This window comes from Giraffa tippelskirchi, chromosome 1 (assembly GCF_054371585.1).
Source record: "Giraffa tippelskirchi isolate mGirTip1 chromosome 1, T2T-mGirTip1v1.2.pri, whole genome shotgun sequence".
NCBI lineage: Eukaryota > Metazoa > Chordata > Mammalia > Artiodactyla > Giraffidae > Giraffa > Giraffa tippelskirchi.
In genome coordinates this window covers 422,822-446,320 of record NC_137275.1, presented here as the reverse complement: position 1 = coordinate 446,320, position 23,499 = coordinate 422,822, and the positions used below count along the sequence as shown (strand labels likewise).

General features: G+C 57.4%; 1 protein-coding gene across 12 annotated transcripts in view; it reads left to right on the top strand.

Annotated features, from left to right (window-relative positions):
* GAK (cyclin G associated kinase) overlaps positions 1–23,499 on the top strand; it is a 52,983-nt gene that overhangs the window by 7,948 nt on the left and 21,536 nt on the right. For 2 of the 12 annotated variants that reach the window (XM_081577329.1, XM_081577275.1), the window contains exons 2-11: positions 6,626–6,687; positions 7,431–7,570; positions 8,226–8,381; positions 10,520–10,662; positions 12,915–13,040; positions 13,919–14,008; positions 15,170–15,305; positions 15,521–15,633; positions 17,232–17,301; positions 18,740–18,863. In XM_081577329.1, the coding sequence (XP_081433455.1) occupies positions 8,237–8,381; positions 10,520–10,662; positions 12,915–13,040; positions 13,919–14,008; positions 15,170–15,305; positions 15,521–15,633; positions 17,232–17,301; positions 18,740–18,863 (947 nt within the window). In that variant the 5' untranslated portion in view covers positions 6,626–6,687; positions 7,431–7,570; positions 8,226–8,236. Of the gene's footprint in view, positions 1–6,625; positions 6,723–7,318; positions 8,040–8,225; positions 8,382–10,519; positions 10,663–12,914; positions 13,041–13,918; positions 14,009–15,169; positions 15,337–15,482; positions 15,634–17,231; positions 17,302–18,739; positions 18,864–23,499 lie in introns of all 12 variants that reach the window. The other 10 variants (XM_081577348.1, XM_081577265.1, XM_081577323.1 and 7 more) reach the window with 8 other exon arrangements.

The window sequence follows — 23,499 nt, the reverse complement described above, 5'->3', positions numbered from 1 at the left end:
AAGCTGGTTTTAGAAAAGGCAGAGGAACCAGAGATCAAATTGCCAATATCCGCTGGATCATCGAAAAAGCAAGAGAGTTCCAGAAAAACATCTATTTCTGCTTTATTGACTATGCCAAAGCCTTTGACTGTGTGGACCACAACAAACTCTGGGAAATTCTGAAAGAGATGGGAATACCAGACCATCTGACCTGTCTCTTGAGAAACCTGTATGCAGGTCAGGAAGCAACAGTTAGAACTGGACATGGAACAACAGACTGGTTCCAAATAGGAAAAGGAGTACGTCAAGGCTGTATATTGTCACCCTGCTTATTTAACTTATATGCAGAGTACATCATGAGAAACGCTGGGCTGGAAGAAACACAAGCTGGAATCAAGATTGCCAGGAGAAATATCAATAACCTCAGATATGGAGATGACACCACCCTTATGGTAGAAAGTGAAGAAGAACTAGAGAGCCTCTTGATGAAGGTGAAGGAGGAGAGTGAAAAAGTTGGCTTAAAGCTCAACGTTCAGAAAACTAAAATCATGGCATCTGGTCCCATCACTCCATGGGAAATAGATGGGGAAACAGTGGAAACAGTGTCAGACTTTATTTTTTTGGGCTCCAGAATCACTGCTGATGGTGACTGCAGCCATGAAATTAAAAGATGCTTACTCCTTGGAAGGAAGGTTATGGCCAACCTAGATAGCATGTTTAAAAGCAGAGACATTACTTTGCCAACAAAAGTCCGTCTAGTCAAGGCTATGGTTTTTCCAATGGTCACGTATGGATGTGAGAGTTGGACGGTGAAGAAAGCTGAGCGCCGCAGAATTGATGCTTTTGAACTGTGGTGTTGGAGAAGACTCTTGAGAGTCCCTTGGACTGCAAGGAGATCCAATCAATCCATCCTAAAAGAGATCAATCCTGGTTGTTCATTGGAAGGTCTGATGTTGAAGCTGAAACTCCAATACTTTGGCCACCTCATGCGAAGGGTTGACTCATTGGAAAAGACCCTAATGCTGGGTAGGATTGGGGGCGGGAGGAGAAGGGGACGACAGAGGATGAGATGGTTGGATGGCATCACCGACTCGATGAACATGGGTTTGGGTAGACTCCGGGAGTTGGTGATGGACAGAGAGGCCTGGCGTGCTGCAGTTCATGGGGTTGCAGAGAGTCGGACACGACTGAGCGACTGAACTGAACTGAACTGAACTAGGTTGGTCATAGCTTTTCTTCCAAGGAGGAAGCGTCTTTTAATTTCATGGTTGCAGTCACCATCTGCATTGATTTTGGAGCCCCCCAAAATAAAGTCTTTTGCTGTTTCCATTGTTTTTCCATTTATTTGCCATGAGATGATGGGACCGGATGCCATGATCTTAGTTTTCTGAATGTTGAGCTTTAAGCCAGCTTTTTCACCCTCCTCTTTCACCTTCATCAAGAGGCTCTTTAGTTCTTCTTCATGTTCTGCCATAAGGGTGGTGTCATCTGCATATCTGAGGTTATTGATATTTCTCCCAGCAATCATAATTCCAGCTTGTGCTTCGTCCAGAACATACCCAGTCACAACTGTCTTAGCAGCACCCAGCATGGTATCCCTTTGTGTGTTTTATATGCTAGTGTTTCTTTTTTTTTTTTTTAATGTTTCCTTTTGAGGTCATTGTAGACTTACGTGGAGTTGAAAGAAAAGATGCAGACAGGTTTGGCACACTGCCTAGTGGCAGTGTCTGGAAAAACCGGAGTTGTGGTCACAGCCAGGATTCGAAGTGTCCGTCCCCTTGGGGCTCCCTTTGGCCCCTGGAGAGCATCGGCCTGCCCCCCTCTGTCCTTTGTCCTCTGAAGAATTCTATGTAAATGGGATCACGTGCAGCCTCTCAGAATTGGCTTCTTTCACCCCGCATGATTCTCTGGGCACCTTCTCTGGGCACCGTCCAGGTTCCTGTGTCCTAACTTTCTTGTCTCTGCAGAGCCGTCCATGGTGTGGATACACCGTAGTTTGCTCAACTTTTCACCCACTGAAGGACATTTGGGTTATTTCCAGGTTTTTTGATTATTCGAAATAAAGCTGCTGTAAACATTCACGTACAGGTTATTGTATGGCTGTGTTTTCATTTTTCTGGAATAAATGCGCAGGTTCTGGGTCACGTGGCAGTGGTGTTTTGCTTTTAGAAAGCTGCCAACCTGTTTCTAGAGCTCCGTGTTGTTTACGCTCGCCCATCGGCGGAGGAGGCATCTGCTTGTGGCTGGGTGTGTAAATGCAGCTTCGCTGTCCTGCTTCTGGGGCTGGAGCCTGAGCTCAGGGCGCTGGCAGGTGCCTAGGGAGGCCTCTCCCCTTGGCTGTTCTCGCTTCCCCTTACTCTGAGGATCCTGGTCCTGTTGCATCGGGACCCCACCTTCTGACCTCATTGAACTTTAGTCACCTCCCTGCACACCCTGTCTCCAGATAGAGCCACGTTGGGGTTAGGGCTTCAACTTGTGGCTTCTCTGGGGACACAGTGGAGTCTGTTGCAAAAAGGGATCAGTTTCTCTGCGTCCCTGCCAGCGTTCTGCATTGTGTTTGGTGGTCATTCTGGCAGGTGTATGGTGACGTCTCATCGGGGCCTCAGTCTGCGTTTCCCTGAAAGCTCGTGCTTTGCTTATTTCCACCCGCCCGTCCGCACAGGCGAGCCGTCTCTTTTTGTCCTCTGCCTCTTTTCCGATTGCCTTGCGTCGCTGAATTTTGAGAGCCTGTTGTGTGTTGTGGATAGGAGTCCTCTGTCTAGTGTGGTTGCCAAGTGTTTTCTCTCAGGCTACTTGTCTTCCAGCCTCTGAACAGGGTCTGTTGTGGATCCAAGGCTCTAACTTTGATGAAGTCTGTTCTATTGCTTTTCGTTCCTGAATCCTGCTTTTGCTGTCTGGTCTGAAAACTTTGCTGGGCTCTGCATCTCCAGGATTCTCTCCTGTGCTGTCTCGTGGTTTGACATTTGTATGCTCTGAGTTATTGTGTAAGGTTTAGACTGAAGTTCTTTCTTTTGCTTGGAGCTGTCCAATTGAAAATACCAACCTTCCTCCTGAAATTGCTTTTGCACCTTTGTCGGAGATCACTTGGGCTAATTTGTGTAGTTCTATTTCTAGGGCTTTTCTCTTTTGTTCCATTGATCTACAATCTGTCCCTCCACCAGTACCACACGGTCTTAATTACTGTAGCTATACAGTAATTTGAAATTTGAAAATTTTGAAATTTGTTTTGAGTTAGGAAAAATTTTTTTAATTCAGAAAAGTAGAAAGAGTAACAACAGGACATCTTTGTCCCTGCTAGCCAGAATTAATAAATACTAACTTTAAAAATGGATTCCTTCGTAGCTCAGTTGATAAAGAATCTGCCTGCAGTGCGGGAGACCCGGGTTCGATTCCTGGGTGGAAAAGATCCCCTGGAGAAGGAAATGGCAATGCACTCCATTGTTCTTGCCTGGAGAATCCCATGGACAGAGGAGCCTGGCGGGCTACAGCCCATGGGGTTGAAAGAGTCGGACATGACCTAATGACTAAACCACCACCAACTTTAAAAGAGTCGTCTTTGGTCGCGGACCCTTTCTAGACAGTGAAGCCGCACGGATGTTGTGAAGGCCCCGTTGAACCCCTGCCCCCGACGCGTTTCTGCCTCTCTAGAGGCGGCCACCACTGTGAACAGGCGCACGGACCTCCTGCTCTTGTTTGTGCTTCCTCGGCGTGTGCTGTGTGCAGACAGTGTGTGATCCTGCTGTGGGGGGTGCTTTAAATATAAGTGACTGTGTTTTGAAGAGTTTGTGTATCTGGAGGGTTTGTCGTAGTGATCTGCTGGTTTGCTCAACACATAATTCTGGTTACCCACCGTGTCAGACACTGTCCTGGGTGCCTGCGACAGAAATGCAGACAACTCGGGTGACATTTCTGCTTTGAGCTCATGGCCTAGTGGGAGAGACAGTAAACAAGTATCCAAATAGAGTCAGGTATCAGAGAACGCTGGGGAGAAGAAACGGGGTCGGGGACGTGGTGGGGGGTGAGTCAAGGGAGTGAGGTGAGGGGGAGTCGGCCAGCCCCTGCAGGGCTGTGGCCAGTGGGGTGGCCCCGGGCAGTCGTGGGCTTGGTGTCTTTGAGGAGGCATGGTGGTATCGGTCTGGCTGCAGCGGAGACCTGGGGATGGTCCCAAGGATCCGGTAGCCCTGCTGAGATTGCCCTTCTCTCCTGGACGTTTTTGGTGGAGTCCGTAGGAGTGTTTGCTTCATAGTCTTATCATCTGCAAGTAAAAGTGGTCTCAGTTCTTCCATTCTTTCTTTTTCTAGCTTTCTGGCTCTGATAAGATGTTGTATTACGGCTCTGAGAACAGCAGAAATCCTTGCTTTGTTCTTGATCTGAGAGGGCCTTTAAGTCTTGTGTTGGCTGTTAGTTTTTCGTGGTTGCCATTTCTTAGATTGAAGAAGTTTCTCCTTCAATTCCTGTTTGCTGAACATTTTTTCAAGTTATACTGTTTTGAAGGATCATGACTGGACTTTGCATGTGGGCAGAAAGTTTCTCGGTGTCTGTCGAGGTGACCTGCCCCCCCGTTTACAGCGTGTGCCACAGTGACTGTGAGCCTTGCATTCCTGGGCGGCCATAGCGCGCTGTCCTTGCTGTGTCAGAATCACTCCTAGTGTTTTCTGATGGTTTCTGATTTCTGTGTTAGTGAGTGATTTTGATCTGTAATTGTATGCTTATTGTTTTCTCTGACTCAAAAAGGACTCTGGGAACTATTGTCTCCTCTTGGCACAGATTTGTGCAAAGTTGTACTTTCTTCACTTAAATGTTCGATAGAATTCGCCAGTGAAGCCATCTGTTTTTCTGTTTCTGTTTTCTGAATTTTCATTTATTTCCTTTCATCTATTTTTTATATGGACTTATTATTTATTTTTTTAACAGCTATGTTGAGATAAAAGTGACCGAGTAACTCTGCATATATGTCAAAACACTCTAAGTATGTTCTATGTGTGTGTGTGTGTGTATCTGCACAGCTGTCACTGTGATCAGGGTGGTGAACAAACCCATCACCTCCACCGTTTTCCTCCTTGCCCCCAGGCCCCTGCCCACCTGCTCTGTGTTCCTGTGATTGCTCTGCTGTCTCGGGCCCCCTGTGCACGGGGTCGCGCACGCTCTCCTGACCGCCGCTCCTCGCGGGGCGGCTCGCAGTCGTCCCGCTGCTGCACGTCCGCCGCGGTGCCTCCAGTCCCGCGAGGATGGCCGCCCCATCCACTCGCCGTTGACGGACACGGGTTGTTCTCGCTGGGGCTGCCGTGAACATGCATGTACGAGTCTTTGTGAGGACACGTGCATTCCTCCTGGGTAAACACTTGTTATGTGATGGCAGAGCGGTAGAGTTGGTGTATGTTTAGCTTTTGAAGAACTCTCCAAACTGTCTTCCAAAATGCTGACACCATTCTGTGTTCCTGTGGGCAGTGTATAAGCGCGTGGTTGCTCCACACCTCAATCAATGTTTGGTAGGTCGGTTTTAAAATTTTCAGATGTTCTAATAGTAGTACAGTAGTGTCCTTGGTTTAAAGATGCATATCCCTGGTGGGTGAGGACATTTTTTCATGTGGTTACTTGCTAGCTGTTTATCTCGGTTGAGTGTCTTTTCGTATATTTTGCCCCTTAAAATGTTGTTGAACTGAACTTTGGATTTTCTGTATATTTTCTGGGTAGAGGTCCTTTGCTAGACGTGTAATTTGCGAAGCCCAGTCAGGGGCTTGTCTTTTCAAGCTCGCAACAGTGTTTGCAAAACCCAGTGAAAACCATCTTTGATGAAGTCCATCTATCATACTTTTCATTTATGGATCATAGTGTTTGCCTAACATAGGGTTTGTCCAAATGGTTGATTTTTTTGTATGTTGCTCTTGCATCCCACAACCTTCCTGAACTCATTTATTACCGAGAGTAGCTTGAAAGAGTAGGTATCAGCTTGTCTACATAGACAATCGTGTTGCTTGTTGTCTCCTTTCAGTCTGGATGCCTTTTATTTCTTTTCTTGCCTGATTGCACTGGCCATGCTTCCAGCATGATACTGAATGGCAGTGGTGAGAACAGGCCTGCTGCCTGCTCTGCGCTGGTCTTAGAGGGAAGCGTCAGGCCCCACCCTGAGTGTGGTGTTCGCGGAGGGACTTCTAGAGATGCCTTCATCAGGCTGAGCAACTGTCCTTCTGTCCCTGTTTGCTGAGAGTTTTAAATTTCATGGTGAAATTTTCCACTGTAGGAAGCTAGAAAAGACTAAGAAGTCAAACTGAAAATAATCGAATTATATTGGTTAAACCAACTTTACTTAGTTGTGGTGTATTATCCTTTTTTATAGTTGTTGGGTTTGATTTGCTAACATTTTGTTTTACGTAGAATTAATGATCTGTCAGGAATTCTGTCATCCACGTTTGTGTGTGATATGAGTCACTTACTTGTTTCCAGAGAACTGGCGTTGATTGTGTTGATTTTCCTGCCCTGGTCTCTGCCTGTGAACAGGTTGTGTAGAAGGCGGTCACATAAACCAGGGCCACCGTCACGGTGGAACACAGACTTCTGGCCACCGTCCAGTTTCTACCTTTCTCAGTCAAGGTGTTTTTAAAGCTAAATGCTAAAAAAAACTGACATGTATTTTTCTAATTTTCAGGAGGGTTTGCATTTGTGTATGAAGCTCAAGATCTGGGAAGTGGCAGAGAGTATGCATTGAAGGTAATAAAGGGGACAAAGGTTTTGTGGGTTTTCCTGTGTTTTGAAGGAAATAAATCTCTTAAGTGACACTGTTTCCAGAGATGTATCCCCACCCCTTTAGTTTATGTTTCTTTTTTATAGTCTATGTCTATTTGTTACCCTTGTTTCTTCTGCAGTCTTAGAGGACTTGAAAGCTGTGGGTTTCAGCTTTGGGGCGGCCAGGGGAGGGGAGTCAGAGCTGCCAAAGGGTTCCACGCATAGCAGGCGTTTGACAGCCAGTCGAGTAAAGTGACGCGTGCACAGCGTGTGTGTGAGCCAGGTCCTCGGGTGCAGTCCTGGGCGCAATCTGTGGTCTGTCCTGAGATGCTCGGGGCCTGCTTGGCCTCAGGGGCAGTGATGGTCTCGGGGTACGGCTGGGCTGGGTCGTGCGCTTGGACTCTGTGGTCCGAAAGTAGACCCACATCTCTCATTTTCCTCCAGCCTGTTGGGTGAGAAGCCTCCTGTTTTTAGTGCTTCTTACATCCTTGGATCACAGAGGACCATTTCTGAGGCCCTTTAACCTGTCAGGTTCTCTGTGGGTCAGATGTGAACACACAGTCAGGCCGGGCAACCCTTAGACGCACCGTGTGCTCGGTGAGGGCGGACGGATGAGGCCCCTAATCTTCCCTCACGCGTTGTTTCCCGACACAGAGGCTCCTGTCCAATGAAGAGGAGAAGAACAGAGCCATCATCCAGGAAGTGTGTTTCATGGTATCCTTTTCCAGGAACTGAGCGCGCGTGTGGTCCCGCGGGGAGGCCAGCGCCGGCCCAGGGACGCCCTCCGTGTTTGCTGCGTTGGACTTGCCCGTAGCACGTGTCTAGTAGGAAGGAGTTTTCTTCCTTGTTCTTTACTCTCAGAGTGATGGTAAGAGATTTGTAGCCTTGGGAGCAACAGCGTCATTCCTGCCAAGAGGTCTCAAGCTGGGGGTGGTCAGCTCCCTGTCTCTGCCCTGCCGCTTGCCCAGTGACCTGATGTGGCCCCTGGCGCCCAGCCAGTAGTTCTGCCCTCAGCTCCTCACCAGACCTGGCTCCCGTGGGCTCCGTATTGTTCTGTGAGCAGCCCCCTGGTGCCCTCACCCTTCCCAGAGGGCAGGGGCCCTGGGCTTCCGTGCATGGAGCCTGGATCTGCGGGCTTGTTCGGCTTGGCTCTCCACTCCCATGCGTGTTCCCCTGAAACTGGGGTCTCGCCCTTTGCTGTCGGAATCTGTTCTCTTCCATCTTGAAGCTCTGTCTACTGTGAGCCTGCCAGCCCCCCGGGCCTGAGGGTCCTCACTGCGCTGGGCTTCCTGTGGCCTCATTCAGCCTCACCTGCGCCACACCCAGCCCCTGGCCAGGTGTGTGGCCGGTGGGGGGGGTCTTCAGCACCTTCCCTTCCCTTGTGTCTTGTGTCTTCCTGTCCTCCTGGCCGCCTTCCACCTGCTCCCCGTGCTGTGTTTGTGGTCATGTACTCAGATTGTCCTTGGTTGGAGTCAGCGTTCTGACTTCAGTGTCTAAATATTATGTATATATTTGTTTTTAAGCACGCAGACTTATGCATTCTCCTTTAACGAGACACCTGCAGAAAAAACTCTCAGGCCACCCAAATATTGTCCAGTTTTGCTCTGCAGCGTCCATAGGAAAGGAGGAGTCGGACACCGGGCAGGCGGAGTTCCTGCTGCTCACGGAGCTCTGCAGGGGTGAGGGGCGCTCTGCAGGGGTGAGGGGAGCTCTGCAGGTGTGAGGGGCGCTCTGCACAGGTGAGGGGCCCGTGGCCCTGGGCCACCCGGTGGGCGGGGCGGCTCCTGGGGTCTCCTCTCTGGAGGTGCGGTGGTCGTCAAGGAGAGTGGCTCTGTGCCTGGCAGGAGCTCTTTGAGTGGCTGCATCCACCCCTTCACCCCCGTGCCAGGCTGAGAGCAGAGCTGGGGCTGCCAAGGGGCGGCTGCGCGGTCGGGGCCATCAGGCAGCAGGAAGCAGCCGTGGTCGGGAAGTGGCCGGAAGTGGCCCGGTGGGGCCGGGGAGGTGGGCGGGGCCGGGGCCGTGGGCCTGCGACCTCACCAGCTCAAGGCGGTCGCACTTGCTATGTTCTGAGAGGAAGACTTGTGTCCACTGACAGCAGCGGGGAGCCGGTGCTTTCTCACGACTTCTTGGGGCAGAGCAGGCGAGTGGGCGGGCAGTGGTGCCCGGCTCCCCAGGTGAGGTGAGGCTTCTGTTGGCAGCAGAAGCAGGGTCCCTGCCTGGAGGGTCGGGCTCCTCTCATCCCCCCACTGAACCTCTGCCCTGTGATGGCCCCTTGTGGGCAAGACTGCTCTTAGAGCTGGGCAGGACTTCTGAGGCCCGGCAGGCATGGAGGACTGGCCAGAGGGCCTAGAGCTAGGGCAGGAGCCCCCAGACGTCCTGCTTGTCCATCCATCACCGGCAACGCGTGGGGCTGCCATGAGGCCAGGGGAGAGCAGGGGAGGCTAAGGCAGGTGGCTCCCCAGAAGGGAGGGAGAAAAGCACCCCGAGGGGTCACGGCCTGCAGAGGAGTGTCCCAAGAAGAAGGCGGAGGCTGTGAGTGCGGGAGTCATGCTGCAAAAAGAGCAGAGATGGGTTGCATTGGTGCCGGGAGGGAGGGGTCTTGGGGACCACAGCAGGAGCCAGGAGTACAGGATCCCCACCTTGAGTGGAGGGGACTGGGACCCCACCCCAGGTGGAGAAGACAGGACCCGGGGTGCATGGTGCTTTTTGTCCCAGCAGCGTGGGCACCTGGACTCCCGTGGAGGCCGGTGTTTGGGATCCTCTCCAGGACTGGCCGTGCTAGCGGGCGCCTCTCCTGGGCACTCACAGTGGGGTATGGGTGCTCAGCTCAGGTCGGGCACTTGGCTCTTCACTTAGCTGGTGGTTGGCATTGCTGTCTTTCACCTGCAGGAAAGAGGTGCCTGCTCACTGAAGACAGCATCACGTGTGAGCTTATGAAGCAGGCTCCTGCCTGCAAGCCTGCTGCGCCCACACCCTGCATGTTCCCACGTGCCCCCGGAAGGCTTCCTGGGGGCGGGGGTGGGGTCGCAGGGGGGTGGGGAGAGTGCTGGTCATGGGGCCTTGCGGCTGTATGGTACTGCCCTTTGGTTCCACGTCGAGTGGGACCAAGGGTCCCATAATGTGCGGAGCTCACCTCTGGGAGCGGAGGCAGCCCGGGGCCCTGGATGGGGGTGTGCAGGCGGGGCTCTCGGAAGAGGCTTTGGGACATCTCGGGCAAGAGCAGGGTCGGGGTACCAAGGCCGGTGATTCATGGGTTCTGGGAAGCTGGCCCAGCAAAGACAGCACGCGGTTGCGAGGGCGCCACTGTGGAGAGGGCCAGCGGCTCCGGGCGCCAGCCAGTTCCAGCGGGACTCAGGTCCCGGCACCACAGAGACGGGAAGGGGTGCCTTGAGGCAGGGACCCCTTGGGTAGAGGCCTGGGGTGGGGGCCCAGAGCCTGGCCATCCTTTCTGTGCTGCGTGGAGGACGTATCCACTGAGATCTCAGGTGAACAGCAGAAGACCGCTGTCACCTGAGGAAACTCAGCGGTCCTTTCTCCAGAGGTCTTTGCCGGGACGTGCACGGTTGGGGACGTGGTACTTGTAGCTGCTACGTCACGAGGGCTCTGTGGTTGGAGGCCTCTGCTGCTGGGGGGCAGGCTTCCCCTCCAGGGCTCTGTAATCCTGACTGGATCACACACCCCACGTGGGGCCCCTGGAGGCTGCTGCCGCCTCCAGTGCTGGCCAGAGGGCAGGGCACCACGGCAGGCGCAGGAGGGCAGTAGGCCCGGGCACTCGCTTCAGCAGTTCCCTGGTGATGTGAATTTGATTCTCTTTTAGGGCAGCTGGTGGAATTTTTAAGAAAAGCTGAATCTAAAGGTCCGCTCTCGTGCGACACCGTCCTGAAGATTTTCTACCAGACGTGCAGGGCGGTGCAGCACATGCACAGACAGAAGCCGCCCATCATCCACAGGGACCTCAAGGTGGGCCGCCTCCCGCTCTGCCTGCCCTGCTCACTGCGCGGCGGGCCGGCGCACCCCGATGGCGCCCCACTGCCCAGCAGCCCGCCTGCGCTCAGGCGGGCTCCCCTCCTGTCCCCACCTGGGGGGGGTCTCCCCTGCGGGCAAGGGTGTGAACGGTCGTGGGCATGGACCCCTGTGTGGAGCCAAGAGGAGGTGACGTCCCCTGCGCTGCTCTGGGCAGGAGCCCTGCCCGCCTGCTGCCAGGTGCTGGGCAGGCGCGCCTCCCCCCGGGGCTGCCGCCTTCCTGTGGTACACACGGGAGGCTGCCCTTCCTCCTGGTGCCGCCACTGGTGGGGCAGGGGGCTTCGTGGTCATGATTTTCTGTTTTCTTGTTGAATGATGTGTTTTTGCTGTGTTTATAGTCATCAGGAGTCCTTACTCTCCAGTTAGCTGGGTGTCTTTTGCCTTTTTTCTGTTGTCTGTTGGTTTTTGTACGTTCTTACAATAGTCTTTTTTAAGTTGAACGTGCTACAGATGTCTTCTGTGGTCTGTGGCCTCCTTTTAACAATAATCCGGCATCTGCAAAGCCAGGGCCCCGACGGTGGCCGCGGCTCAGGGTGGCGGCAGGCCCCCTCTACCCTCCCCGATCTGACTTGCTAAAAGCAGACCCCAGATATGCCCCTTCCTGCCCAGGAACCTCTCTTTGCTTCCTGCACGTCCAGCCTGTGGCCAGCTTTCCCGTTTCTTCTTGGGGCATCCTGAACCTCGGGAGGTGGCGGGCTCCTCTTTGGCTCAGGAAAGTGAAAAGCTTGAAGGATGACAGAGAGCTCGGCCTGGGGCGGACTGCTCAGCGCCCGTGTGCTGGGTCCATGGCTGCTGGCGCCGTGCGGGGACCCCCTCCCGAGCTCCCTGTGGTCTGTCCATGGGGGTCTTTGAGAGGCACTCTGTGGAGAGGCAGGAAGGACTGGGGAACCCCGGACACGAGGGTCAGGCCCGGGTGCGCGTCCCTGGCTGCCACAGCTGTGCGTCCCCTTCAGCGTGGGTTTCCTGTCGCCCCGCCGCCCGTTTGCTCGGCGTCATGATTTCAGCCTCTTCCGTCTCGGGAGGCCTCGATGAGCAGGGCCTGGGCGCTGGGCGTGGCCCTCCATGGCCCCGCTCCATGCCGAGGTGGCCCCTGTCCCAGGACACCCTCGTCCCTGGGCGCTGGAGGCCGTCTCTGCGTGGGACACCCCACCTCGGTCCCTGTGCCTGCGCTTGGCGGGCCCTGGTGGTGTGTGTGCCTTCCGCTAGCCTTTCTGCTGGGGTCTGTTAACATGCAGCGCGTTGTGCCTAAAAGACAGTGTCCATCCCTTCAATTAAAAATAGTTTATTGCTGAAAAACGCTCACCGTCTTCCTCGCCCTTCAGTGGGTCTCATAGTAACATCGAAGGCCACTGATTACAGATTCAACAACACATACACTAATGATGAAACATCTGAAGCGTTTCAGGAATTATCGAAGGGGACACGGAGACGCAGAGTGAGCAGATGCTGTTGGGAAAAGGCGCCTACAGACTCGTGGCCGTGGGGCCGGCAGAAACCTGCCTGAGTGAGACGTGCAGTGAGGCGAGGCCGGCCTGTAAATGTTTGGCTCAGATTGTCCGCTTCTGGTTGGAGTTGCCATGACCCCTCCTCCGAGAGAGGGGCTGACAGGCTGGAGACGTCCTGGCTGATGGGTTGGTAAAGATGCTCCCGACCTGGGTCATGGAATCCTGGTCTTCTGACTCTTTCCAGCCAGTGGAGGTGTCGAGCCCCCCTTGGCAAGTGAGCTGGCGGTGGGCCTGGCTCCCGAGCTCTGGGCAGGTCTGTGCCCTCCTGTTAGGAGGAGAGTCCAGGTCCCTGTGTGTTAAAGTCTGATTGATTGAGTTTCTGGATAAGAGGTCGTCTCTGAATGTTTTGTTAGGTTTCTTCCTCAGTTATTAATGTGCTTGGTGACTTTTAAACAGTGTGTTAATTTTTTTTCATCTTCTAAGCTTTCTAAAGGTTCTCATTGTGTATATTCTTTGTTATTAGGTTAAGCTATCTTTGATTTGTGGTGGATTTTAACTTCTGTTTGTTTATCTGAATGTCCCATTTTAAGGTACGCACACCCATTTTGGTCAGAAAGGAGTGTCCCCTTTGCCCAGAAGACCCCCCGGCCAGCCTGCCCTTTGGGCCCCTGCCGGCCCAGCTCCCTGCTGTCCACAGTGAAGCCTGCACCCGGGCCTCACAGACTGTCTCCCGGAACTTTGCAGGTTGAAAACTTACTGCTTAGTAACCAGGGGACCATTAAGCTGTGCGACTTTGGCAGTGCCACGACCATCTCGCACTACCCAGATTACAGCTGGAGCGCCCAGCGCCGGGCCCTGGTGGAGGAGGAGGTGAGTGTGGCGGCCTGGGACACCTCCGCCGACCGTGCCTGCGCTGGCTAGCTCTTCCCTTGCTTTTTTCTTGATGTCAAAGTATGCAATGTAAAATTTCCCACCATAACTGTTTTTGAGTGAGTGGTCCAGTGACCCTAAGTACATCCACGTCGCAGTGCAACCATCGCCTCCGTCTGTCTGCAGGGCTCTTTAAACATCCCAAACGTGGCGATTTAAAGCATCACGTAAAAACCTGCCTTCAGGGTCATTTGGCAGTTGACCACAGGAGCCCCAGGGGAGACTGGGGGGCGAGTTCAAGCCGCTGTGAACAGCAGGTGGCGTTGAGTGGGCATAGACCCCCCCCGGGGGGGTGGGCAGCCATCTGCACACTCACACTGCACTCTTCTGCTGGGAGCATGTGCTTGCAGACATGGCCCCCGGAGCCCGCACCGGTGGAGTGCAGCACGAGGTGGCAGCCAGGCCCGCCACGGGCCTGGCACCCGTTCCCCGCAGCTGCTCTGCACTCTCCCTGGGGACCATCTGCGTCTCAGGGCTGCAGACACGTCCTGTGACGGTGGGTGGGCAGAGAGCCCTGGGGCTCTGGGTCACAGCACCTGGAGCGGGTCCCAAAGCCTCGCGACCCCTGCCCGCCACGCACCTACCTTCACCGTGAGTGGTTCACGAGGCCTCCTGGGTGCTGGAGTCGTGGTTGCCGATTCTTCGTGTATGTGGTGCCGGCTCCGTATGCTCAGCACGCTCCAGGACCCCCTGTGCAGAGCCTCGTGTGACTGCCCCGGCCAGGCCTCCTGACAGGCGCCAGGCTCCGCGGCCCAGGGTTGCCACAGCAGCTTTGACGGGCCTGTGCCTTTTCCTCCGACACATTCTCCTCTCTTCAGATCACCAGGAACACGACGCCCATGTACAGGACGCCGGAAATCGTAGACTTGTACTCAAACTTCCCAATCGGCGAGAAGCAGGACATCTGGGTAAGGCGGCTGGTCCGTGTGCCTGGGCAGCCTGACTGGCCCCCTGGGGCCCTGGGTGAGGCTGCGGCTGCCCGGCCCTCGGCTTCCCTTCCTCTTCCTTGGCTCTTTCTTTCCTCCGGTGGTTCTTTTCTCCTCTTCTGCGGCCCTTGTGACACTGTTTGTGGACAGGCGCTGATGGCAGGGTGCTGAGGGGCAGATGCCGGTGTGGCCCAGCCCTGGCCCGAGACGGGTCGTCCCTGCACGCCTGGTCAGAGCCCCTCTGTAGGCGCGGGTTCACAGAGCCGCAGTTTGTGGGGCCAGTGCTGGGCCTTCCAGGTGGCTTTGCAGCTGTGCTCTGAGCTGGGGATGCCAGAGCTGTGATGGGGCCCGAGGCCTCACAGGGTCTCAGAGTGCGGTTAGGCCACGTCCTCTAGGACACCTCCCGTCGATGGAGGGCGGTCCCTGTGTACGCTGAGCACGGGCCTGACTGAGCGGGTGTCTGGTGACCCTTGGCTCAGCGTTAGGGCTTGGGGCTTGGGGACACCGCTCCTGCCCATCCGAGGTGCCCTGAGAGCAGGACTCGGGGGCCCTGAACCCCCCGCCTCAGGGCTCACGTCCAGGCCCAGCAGGCCCACGACCGACGGTCCCGCTGTGGGGGGATCCCTGTGTTGGTGCGTGGAGACTGGTTGACATGCGTGAGCTGGTCGCCTCCGAGTGGACACCCTCAGCCCATCCCAGCCCGAGGACTGCATGCGCGAGGTGGAAGGCAGGGCTTGGCCTGGTCTGGGCCCCACACGGGCCTCACTCCCCTCAACGTGCCGGACAGTCTCGGTTTTCTGTCCTCCTGTGGCAGGTGCCGTGGTGGAGGCAGGGAGGGGACACTGGCGTTTGGGTGTGGGGCCGGCGTTTGGGTGTGGGGCCGGCAGCCCCCAGACTCGACCCTGGCGCTCAGCACGAGCCCGGAGGAGGTCACGCTGCCTGCCCTCAGCACGGCCGCTTGGTGGTAGATCCCACCCTGGGGTGGGAGCTTGGTGTCTCGAAAGCATCTTCTCATCAGAGAACAGAGGGCTGGGCTTTGTTGGCCCCTCTGACCTGGCTGGTTTCTGTGCCCCGCGAGTGTGGACCGTGGCCAGTGGGCAAGGCAGGGCGGGTCAGAGCCGGCAGGCCTCCCTGTCTCCGCAGGCCCTGGGCTGCATCCTGTACCTGCTCTGCTTCGGGCAGCACCCGTTTGAGGATGGGGCGAAGCTTCGCATCGTCAACGGGAAGTACGTGATCCCCGCCGACGACACGCGCTATTCCGTGTTCCACGGCCTCATCCGTAAGTCCCACCACAGCACACCCCCACCTGAGCACGCGGCCCAAGGGGCAGCTCCTGCTGATCTTGCCTCACGTCGTCCTTCCCCGCTTGCTTTTAAAATCAGTAGTGTAAGCAAGACACGGGCCTCCAGGGCCCACCGCCCTGCAGAGCAGGGGTGCTGCCTGCCCGGGACCCCAGCCCGGCCGCCCTCAGGATGAGCTCTGCCTCTGCCGTAGGTGCCATGCTCAAGGTCAACCCGGAGGAGCGGCTATCAGTCACCGAGCTGGTGAACCAGCTCCAGGAGATCGCGGCCGCCCGCAACGTGAACCCCAAGTCACCCATCACCGAGGTGGGCCTCCACGTGCTGCTCGTGATGACACTGTGTTGCTTTAGAGCCAGGTGGTCTGGCTCCAGTTGGCTCTTGCGGAGGGAGGAGCCACCGGGGTCGCCTGAGGGGCAGTGTGCTACCCTGTGGGGTTTCTGGAGCTGGGAGACAGAGCCCGGGGCAGGGCTCAGAGGTTCCGAGCAGGTGAGGTTCATAGAGGCCAGCGGCAAGGAGGAGAGGGCCGCTGAGGTCGGCCTGGGCTGCCTCGTGGTCTTTCCAGAGAGCCTGGGTCCCCGGGTGGGCCAAGTCTCGGGGGGTGTTGGGGCCATGATCCAGGGGCAGCCAGCCTGCGTGTGCCCCGGAGGACGGCTCCACAGGGAGGGCGGACGCACCCGAGGAAGGACGCAGGCCGCTTCCGCTGGGGCTCATGAGCACGTGCTGCTCTTAGCGCTTCCAGAACCTGGGGCCTGAGGGCCAGACATCAACCCGCCTGCATGGTTCTTCTGCCCGGGGCCTTGTGGGGAGAGAAGTCAGCCAGTCCTCGGGGCAGCGTGGGCACGTCGGCCCCGATGGACTCTGAGACCAGGAAAGCACTGAGGGGGAGGCTGGGCTGGATCGATAGGCAGGAGCACGTGGGGAAGGAGCCCGAGCCAGAGGCGCTCTGTGTGCCGTGGCCTGGCCCACAGCCTCAGCGCACATTCCCCGCGGCCTGGGCCCGCAGCCTCAGCGCGCGTTCCCCGGGGCCTGGGCCCGCGGCCTCAGCGCGCGTTCCCCGGGGCCTGGGCCCGCGGCCTCAGCGCGCGTTCCCCGGGGCCTGGGCCTGCGGCCTCAGAGCACGTTCCCTGCAGCTTCTGAGGTGGCGTGGAGCCTGCAGTCCCTCCAGGAGATGCCCCGTGTTTTCGGGAAGCTGATGAAACAACAAAATGAAGTTTCTGAATAAATGACACAGTTGAGCTAAGACACGTGTGCCTCCCGCCTTGTGGGTGTTAAATTTTTGAGACTCCGTGGAGCATTCCATTGATCACTGACCACTTCTGGTGCATCACGTACCATAGAGGCCATAATACGGCGTTTCTTGAGTCTAACGTGACGTGTTAACTTGAAAGCGAGAATGCCCCTTGAGATTCCACAAGAAGCTTCAACCTTTGCGTAGCTTATAGAGAGCGGACGCAGAGTTGCAGTTGCTCCGGCAGGGTGAGCGCGAGGCCGGCCCTCGAGTGGGCTCAGTCTGGGCCCGTCGCAGGGCTGCTTCAGGTCTCCAGGGCGGTTGAGGTGTTGCAACGGCAGCTGGTGCGGCCTCGGGCTCAGCCCACGGGACATGCGCTGTGCTTTGCGGCTGCGCTTCGTGCCGGTCATCCCGCCTGAGCCTCCACGGGTCCCCCTGCTGGGTCCTGTTGACGGCAGGGCCTGTGGCCTTGGTGGGTGGGGTGGGTCACGGCTGCTGCTAGTGATGTGAACGGAGCCGTGTGCCTGGGTGACCCCACGGATCAGTCCTCGGGTCCAGGACTCATTGAGACCCTGAGGGTCGTTTGTGGTTCTGTAATGAGTCAAGGGGAGGAGGGTGGCCTGGGCGGGTGACATGTCCCCAGCGCCTGGCCTGACCTGAGTTTGCACCTTTCCAGCTCCTGGAACAGAATGGAGGCTACGGGCACGCGGCCCCTCCCGGCTCCACAGGCAGCGGCTGTGGGGGAGGTGAGTATCCCCGGGCCCCAGTTCACGGTTCCTGAGCCGCCCCGAGACTCAGCAGGGCCGTCCCTTGGCCAGAGGCTTAGGACCAGCGAGGGGGCCAGAAGCCGGGTGCCTGCTGTCCCCCCCCCCGGGGGGGGCAGCCTAGGTCCTCTGAGCCCGCGTCTCGCCCGAGGGGCTCCGAAGGGCCTGCCTGTGGGGCTGCCTCCGCCTCAGGCCCCTGGGGGACTCCGGTGTGCATGGCCCCTGCCCAGTCAGATGCAGCTGTGCTTTCAGGCCCGCCCGCAGTGACCCCGGGGGTGGCCCCGGAGGAGGTGCGTGAGCGAGCAGGGCGGCTGCGTGGGGGCCACCGGGGCCGCGTCCGCTCACCATGAGGAGGGCTTGGTGGCGGGGAGGTGGGTCTGGCAGGGGGTGGGGGGCCGGTGGACTTGGCTCACGGCTCGGGCGTGTTTGCTGAGAGGGTTTCTCTTGATCAGCCAGTGAGCCTGGGGGTTCTGGGTACCCCAAGCTGGCGTTCTGGGGGTGGGTGCAGCCAGCCCTGAGTGTGGCCGGCCCGGAAGTTTCCAGATACACCTCTGCCCTGTGTCTCCAGGGCTGTCCCCACCTCACTGTCGGGGTCATCCTGCAGCTCATCCCTTCCGGGGGTGATGCCCTCAGCTGGCCGGCCTGTGTCCTGGCTCCTTGTCCACCAGTGTGGCTCTGGCTTAGCTGCCTCCCTGGGGCACAGTATGGGGGGCCACCTCAAGGTGCCTAGACAGACACCCCACATGCATATGGGGTGCCTGGGAAAGGGCTGGCATAGGTGTCACACACGCGTTGCCACCGGATCCAGAGGCCACAGGCCTCGCTTGCACCGGCATGTGTGAATCCTCCTTTCTGTTCTCATACCGACTTCTGCCTTCACAACCGCAGTACAGCTGTGGACCTTGGTCTCGGGGCCTTCGTGGGCCGCTGCTCCGGCCTCATCAGGGTGCCCGCTGGGGGCCTGTTGCCCTGCAGAGCAGTAGGGCGGGGGCTGCCGTGGCCCTTCCTGCGCTGCACGCAGCCCTGCTCCTGCCCCCTCCCCTCCCCATGCCTCTGCAGCCTCTGTCTCTGGGCATGTTCGTACCTTGCGTATCAGCCTGATCGCCCCCGCTGGGCTCCAGCAAGTGTTTGTCAGAGGCGGGGTCCCTGCTGGTGCCCAGCTGGCGCTGGGAGTGAGTTGGGTGAATGTCTGGGACATGGGACCCACCTCGCACCCAGAGGCTCTGGCCTGCAGACGCACCCAGGTTCTGCCCTCGCAGGAGGGCCCAGGGGACCCGGCTGAATATTCCTCTGGTGCTGGACGAGGTGGGGACACCGGACTTGGTCACCAGTCACCGCTGTGCCGGGGCGTGGGTCGCAGGTGGGGGACACGGGCCGCTGTGGGCGCCGGGGTGCTGGACAGGCCTGTCTGTGCTTACAGGCCTGGCGGTCGCCGAGTACGAGCAGCCCTACGGCGGCTTCCTGGACCTGCTGCGCGGCGGCACCGAGCGGCTCTTCACCAACCTCAGGGACACGTCCTCCAAGGTCATCCAGTCCGTCGCCAGGTGAGTGAGGCCACACAGGCGCGAGGGTTCGCTGCGGGGGGTGCGTCCAGACGTGCAGACCCCGCACTTACGGCGGGGGAGCGTGCGTGCTCAGCGTCAGCCTGGCCCCCCACGTGACCTCAGGCTGGAGGGCGTGTGCACGAGACCCTATACGCGGGCTCGGGCCGCCTCTCTCCTGAGGGGGGCCCTGTCCGCAGAGACGGCAGCCATGCACGCGGCCGGCTCCTGCCGTCCTCCAAGAGGTCTTGGCTTTGGCCAGGGAGCCGCCGGCGAGTCGGGCTCCGTCTGACGTGTACCTGCCTCGTTGGGGCAGGGGCGGCCTGTGGGTCTGTACTGTGAGCCGCTGGGTGGTGCAGCCCCCACACAGCCACGCAGGCCTTAGGCCTGTCTTGTCTGTGCCGTGGTTATTGTTGTATGTCCACAGCTGCTGGGGACACAGGCAGGGGCTCACCTGTGTGTGCATGCACGTGTGAGTTGGCGTGTGCGTGCATGTGTGAGTGTTCTGTTGGTGGACCCTGTGGCACCCCAGTGCTTTGTCTCTGACGTGCCGTATGGGATGAGAGGAGCTCAGTGTCCACCCAGCACGGGGGTTGGGCCGGGCAGGGTGCCTGCTCACTCCTGCGTGGTGTGGCCCTTTGTGGTGCCCGGGCTTCACCTCATCACCAGCAGGAAGGTCAGAGGCATGTCTCTCTGTCTGGTGCCTGGCTCCCCAGAGACGGCACGGTCGCTGCGGGCCGGGGCTCTGTGCAGACCAGAGGCCTGGGTGGGGTGTGGGTGGGCGGGCGGGGGTCACTGCGTGGCGCCCCCATCGGCCGCCTGTGCTGACCTCACGAGCGGCGGCCGCCCTCCAGCCTGCAGCCCTCCCTGCACTTCGCTGACGAGGTGCCCACGGCCGCACGTCCTCTGGTGTTCCTCCCAGTGGGGTTTGTCGTGGGGTCTTGAGTGGACCCGGTGGGAACAGCAGACCGACAGCAGCCAGCAGACTTGAGAGAAGCCACTCGGCCTTGCCGAGGAGAGAGGAACCAAATTCCCACGAGGCTGAGGTGCACGCCCGTAGGGCCAGCCTTGCTGGCAGCCCCTCTGAGCACCAGGGCCAGGCGGGTAACCGCCTCCTGCCCAGGATGCCCTGGTGCTTGTGAAGCTGGTTGAAGGTACTGGCGTGAGTGCACTTGTCTGGGGGCTCCATGCTGAGACCTGAAACAGTGATGGCCCTGGATTGTGGCCTGTTACTGCACTCCCCACAGAAGGGCCAGGACCGGGTGGACGGGACCTCAGGTCCTCTCTGAAAGCAGGGAGGCCGCTCCCCACACAGGGCAAGACCTGGATGTGGGGACCCAGCTCAGGGTGCCGGCCGGGGAAGGGGGCATCCCTGCGGCCACCGGTCGCAAGCGTGCGGGGCGTGTACCCTGGGCCTCTGGGCCTCGACCCCCAGGTGAGCGGATGGTCCCCAGGCAACGGCCTTCGCCCTGTGGGTCAGACGAGCACAGTGGCCACAGTGCTTGAGCTCGCCAGGAGCTGCCTCCAGGCCTGGCGCAGAGTCCAGTCAGGGCCCCTCCGCTCTTGGGCTGCAGGCGGGCCTCTTCTCGGGGTGTGCGGCCCCGCCCTGGGCTTCGGGCCTGCAGTCCTGACCCTGATCCCGCCCGGCTGTGCTCTCTTGTCAGTTTCTCAGGGGTTTTAGGCGCAGGCCCCACACGTCCACACGTCCCAGAGCCCACACGCCAGGTCCTCACGGCCGCCTCCACCAGGCACCCTGAGTTCCCAGCTTGGTGTGTCTGACCTGCCCACCCCCCGTGCTGGTGCCCTGGCCCCTCACAGGGGCAGCGGGGCGAGTGGCCAGGCTGTGCCAGCTGCCCTAGCACTAAGCACCCTCCCTGGAGCCTCGCGGCCTCTGGACCTGGGATGCAGACCTCTGGCCACGTGTCTGCATGAACTGCTGCTTCAGCCTTTGCTCTTTTTCGCGATGGGTGTTTCTCTGTCCTGCTGACTTTTGTATCGTATGCTATAGACTGTGAACGTAGTGAACGTAGCCGGCCCTCTCTCCACGCCTGCTGCCGGCGTCACTCGGCACAGGTTTGTCCACAGTCCCTCTGCGCCCTGTGTCTTCTGCTGTGGAGGCCCTTCCTGCCCGGGTTGTCGGTAGAGCAGGCCTGCCCTGGCCATCCCGTGGCCGGGACTCCATGCTTTCACTGCCATGGGCCTAGGTTCTGTCCCTGCTCAGGGAACCAGACCCCACAAGCCGCACGGCGCAGCCAGGGGGAAAAAGCAGACACATTGTCAGTGTTTCAGTATATTGGAGATGTAGCTTTTGATGGCTCTGTGGTTGCACGTTTGGGTTTCTGACGCACCTGGACCTTCCTCTGGGGACTTTGCTGGACTCCTGCTCACCCCCTGCACAGGAGGCAGCCACCCCCTCTCCCACCCAAGGGCGTCAGCTGTCCTGGCTCGTGTCTGCTTCACGTGTGATCGGGAGTAAACCTGTCACGACGCTGAGCGGTCCTTGAGGGTGTGGTGTGTTACCCACCTCGCGGTCCATTTCGGGACGGCTGGTCTTCAGGGGCTGCCTCTGCTGGTGGCCACACGGTACAGGCAGGGGTCGGGGGTGTGCGGCAGTGAGACTGACTGCCGTGCCCAGGCCGGACCTGCAAAGGGAGTTCCCCGCCAGTGAGGAAGACCGGAGCAGTAGACTGAAGTGGGTAAGTCGGCCGCCTTCGAGTTTGGGGGAGTTCACGTTTTAGAGGTCATGTCGCTCCGCAGTTCATCTCCAAAGTCTTTGCTTTAAAAAGGAAAATCCTGACGTTGTTGCCACAGATTTTGATCCCAAAATTCACACTACCCAGAATTGCCAGCAATGTTTTTAAAAATAAAAACAGAGACAAACCTTATTTTGTGCCAATTTTTTTCAAGCATCTGTTGTTAGATGTGTTTAGACTCACCCATGACACGTACTTAGGGAGGGGTGGTATAAAACATGAGCTGTGAGCCTAAAGGAAATAACAGATTAACGAGTGTATGTTGCTGAGATCATGGGTATGTGTCAAAAAAGAAAAACGTTGGATCTTGTCTAATAGTAAGGTACAGTAGATTTGATCTGCTAACAGATCTGATCATGAAAAGCTGTTCCTTAGGAAAAGCTGATAAAATACGGAGGACGTTTGTATAACACCAGAGTAAGAAAGAGACCTTAAATGTGATGAAAAGCATACAAGCCTTGGAGAAGTGATTAATAAATTTAACTGACTTAAAAGTTCTCTGTTCTTTCAAAGAGCACATTTGTTTAACAAGAGAATGTGGGAGTTGATTGGGAGTAAAGACGTTCAACTGTGTGACTCATGACTATTATCCATAGGATTATAATGGGCTTCCCTGGAGACTCGGTTGGTTAAGAACCCACCTGCAATTGCGGGAGACCCGGGTTTGATCCCTGGGTTGGGAAGATCCCCGGAGATGGGAAATGGCAACCCACTCCAGTATTCTTGCCTGGAAAATCCCACAGACGGAGGAGCCTGGTGAGCTACAGTCCAGGGGTCACAGAGTCAGTCATGACTGAGAAACTTAGCGCATGAAGGTTAATGGCTTCCCAGGGGGCACTAGTGGTAAAGAACCCGCCTGCCAGTGCAGAGACTAGAGAGACGCAGGTTCGGTCCCTGGGTTGGGAAGATCCCTTGGAGGAGGGCATGGCAACCCACTGCGGTATTCTTGCCTGGAGAATCCCACGGGCAGGGGAGCCTGGCGGGCTATATCGTCCATGGGGTTGCAGAGAGCTGGGCACGACTTAGTGACTAAACAGCCAAACACAGTACGAGTAAACACAAGAGGAGGCTCGGCTGCGTGCTCCTAGGTAGGCAGCATCGTTAGGGTGTGTGTGTGACTTCCTCTGACAGTGTGTGCTGCTGTAGTGGATCGCTGGTGTGTAAAGGGCTTCTTGGCACAGGAGAGCCTGACTTCCCTGCGCGTCTCACCCAGGCAGGCTGGTGCCAGCCCCACGCCCGCTAGTCCGGGGGCTCCTTCTCCCAGTGGCATCTGCTCGCTGGGTGTCTCCACGTCCCATTTGATAGTTCTTGAAATGCTTCAGATGTTTTGTCGTTATCGTGTGTGTTGTATCTGTGATCAGTGTGTGGCCTTCGACATTACTGTGAGACCTGCTGAAGGGCTTGGACGACGGTTAGCGTTTTTCAGCAATGAAGTATTTTTAATTGAAGGGATGGCACTGTCTTTTGGGCATAATGCGCTGCATGTTAACAGACCCGAGTAGTACGAACGCAACTAAGACGCGTCGGGAACCAGGATGTCCGCATGGCTCACTTTGCTGGGTCCCGGCTCACTGCGCTGGGCTGGAGCTCAGCCCGCTGTGTCTCCACAGTGCCTGGGGTTGGATTAGTAGGGATGAAGCACAAGCTGGAATCAAGATTGCCAGAAGAAATATCAGTAACCTCAGATATGCAGATGACACCACCCTAATGGCAGAAAGTGAAGAGGAACTGAAGAGCCTCTTGGTGAGGGTGAAAGAGGAGAGTGAAAAAGCTGGCTTCAAACAGTGTATTAAAAAGCAGAGACGGTACTTTGCCCACAGAGGTCCATCTAGTCAAAGCTGTGATTTTTCCAGTAGTAATGTATGGATGTGAGAGCTGGACCATAA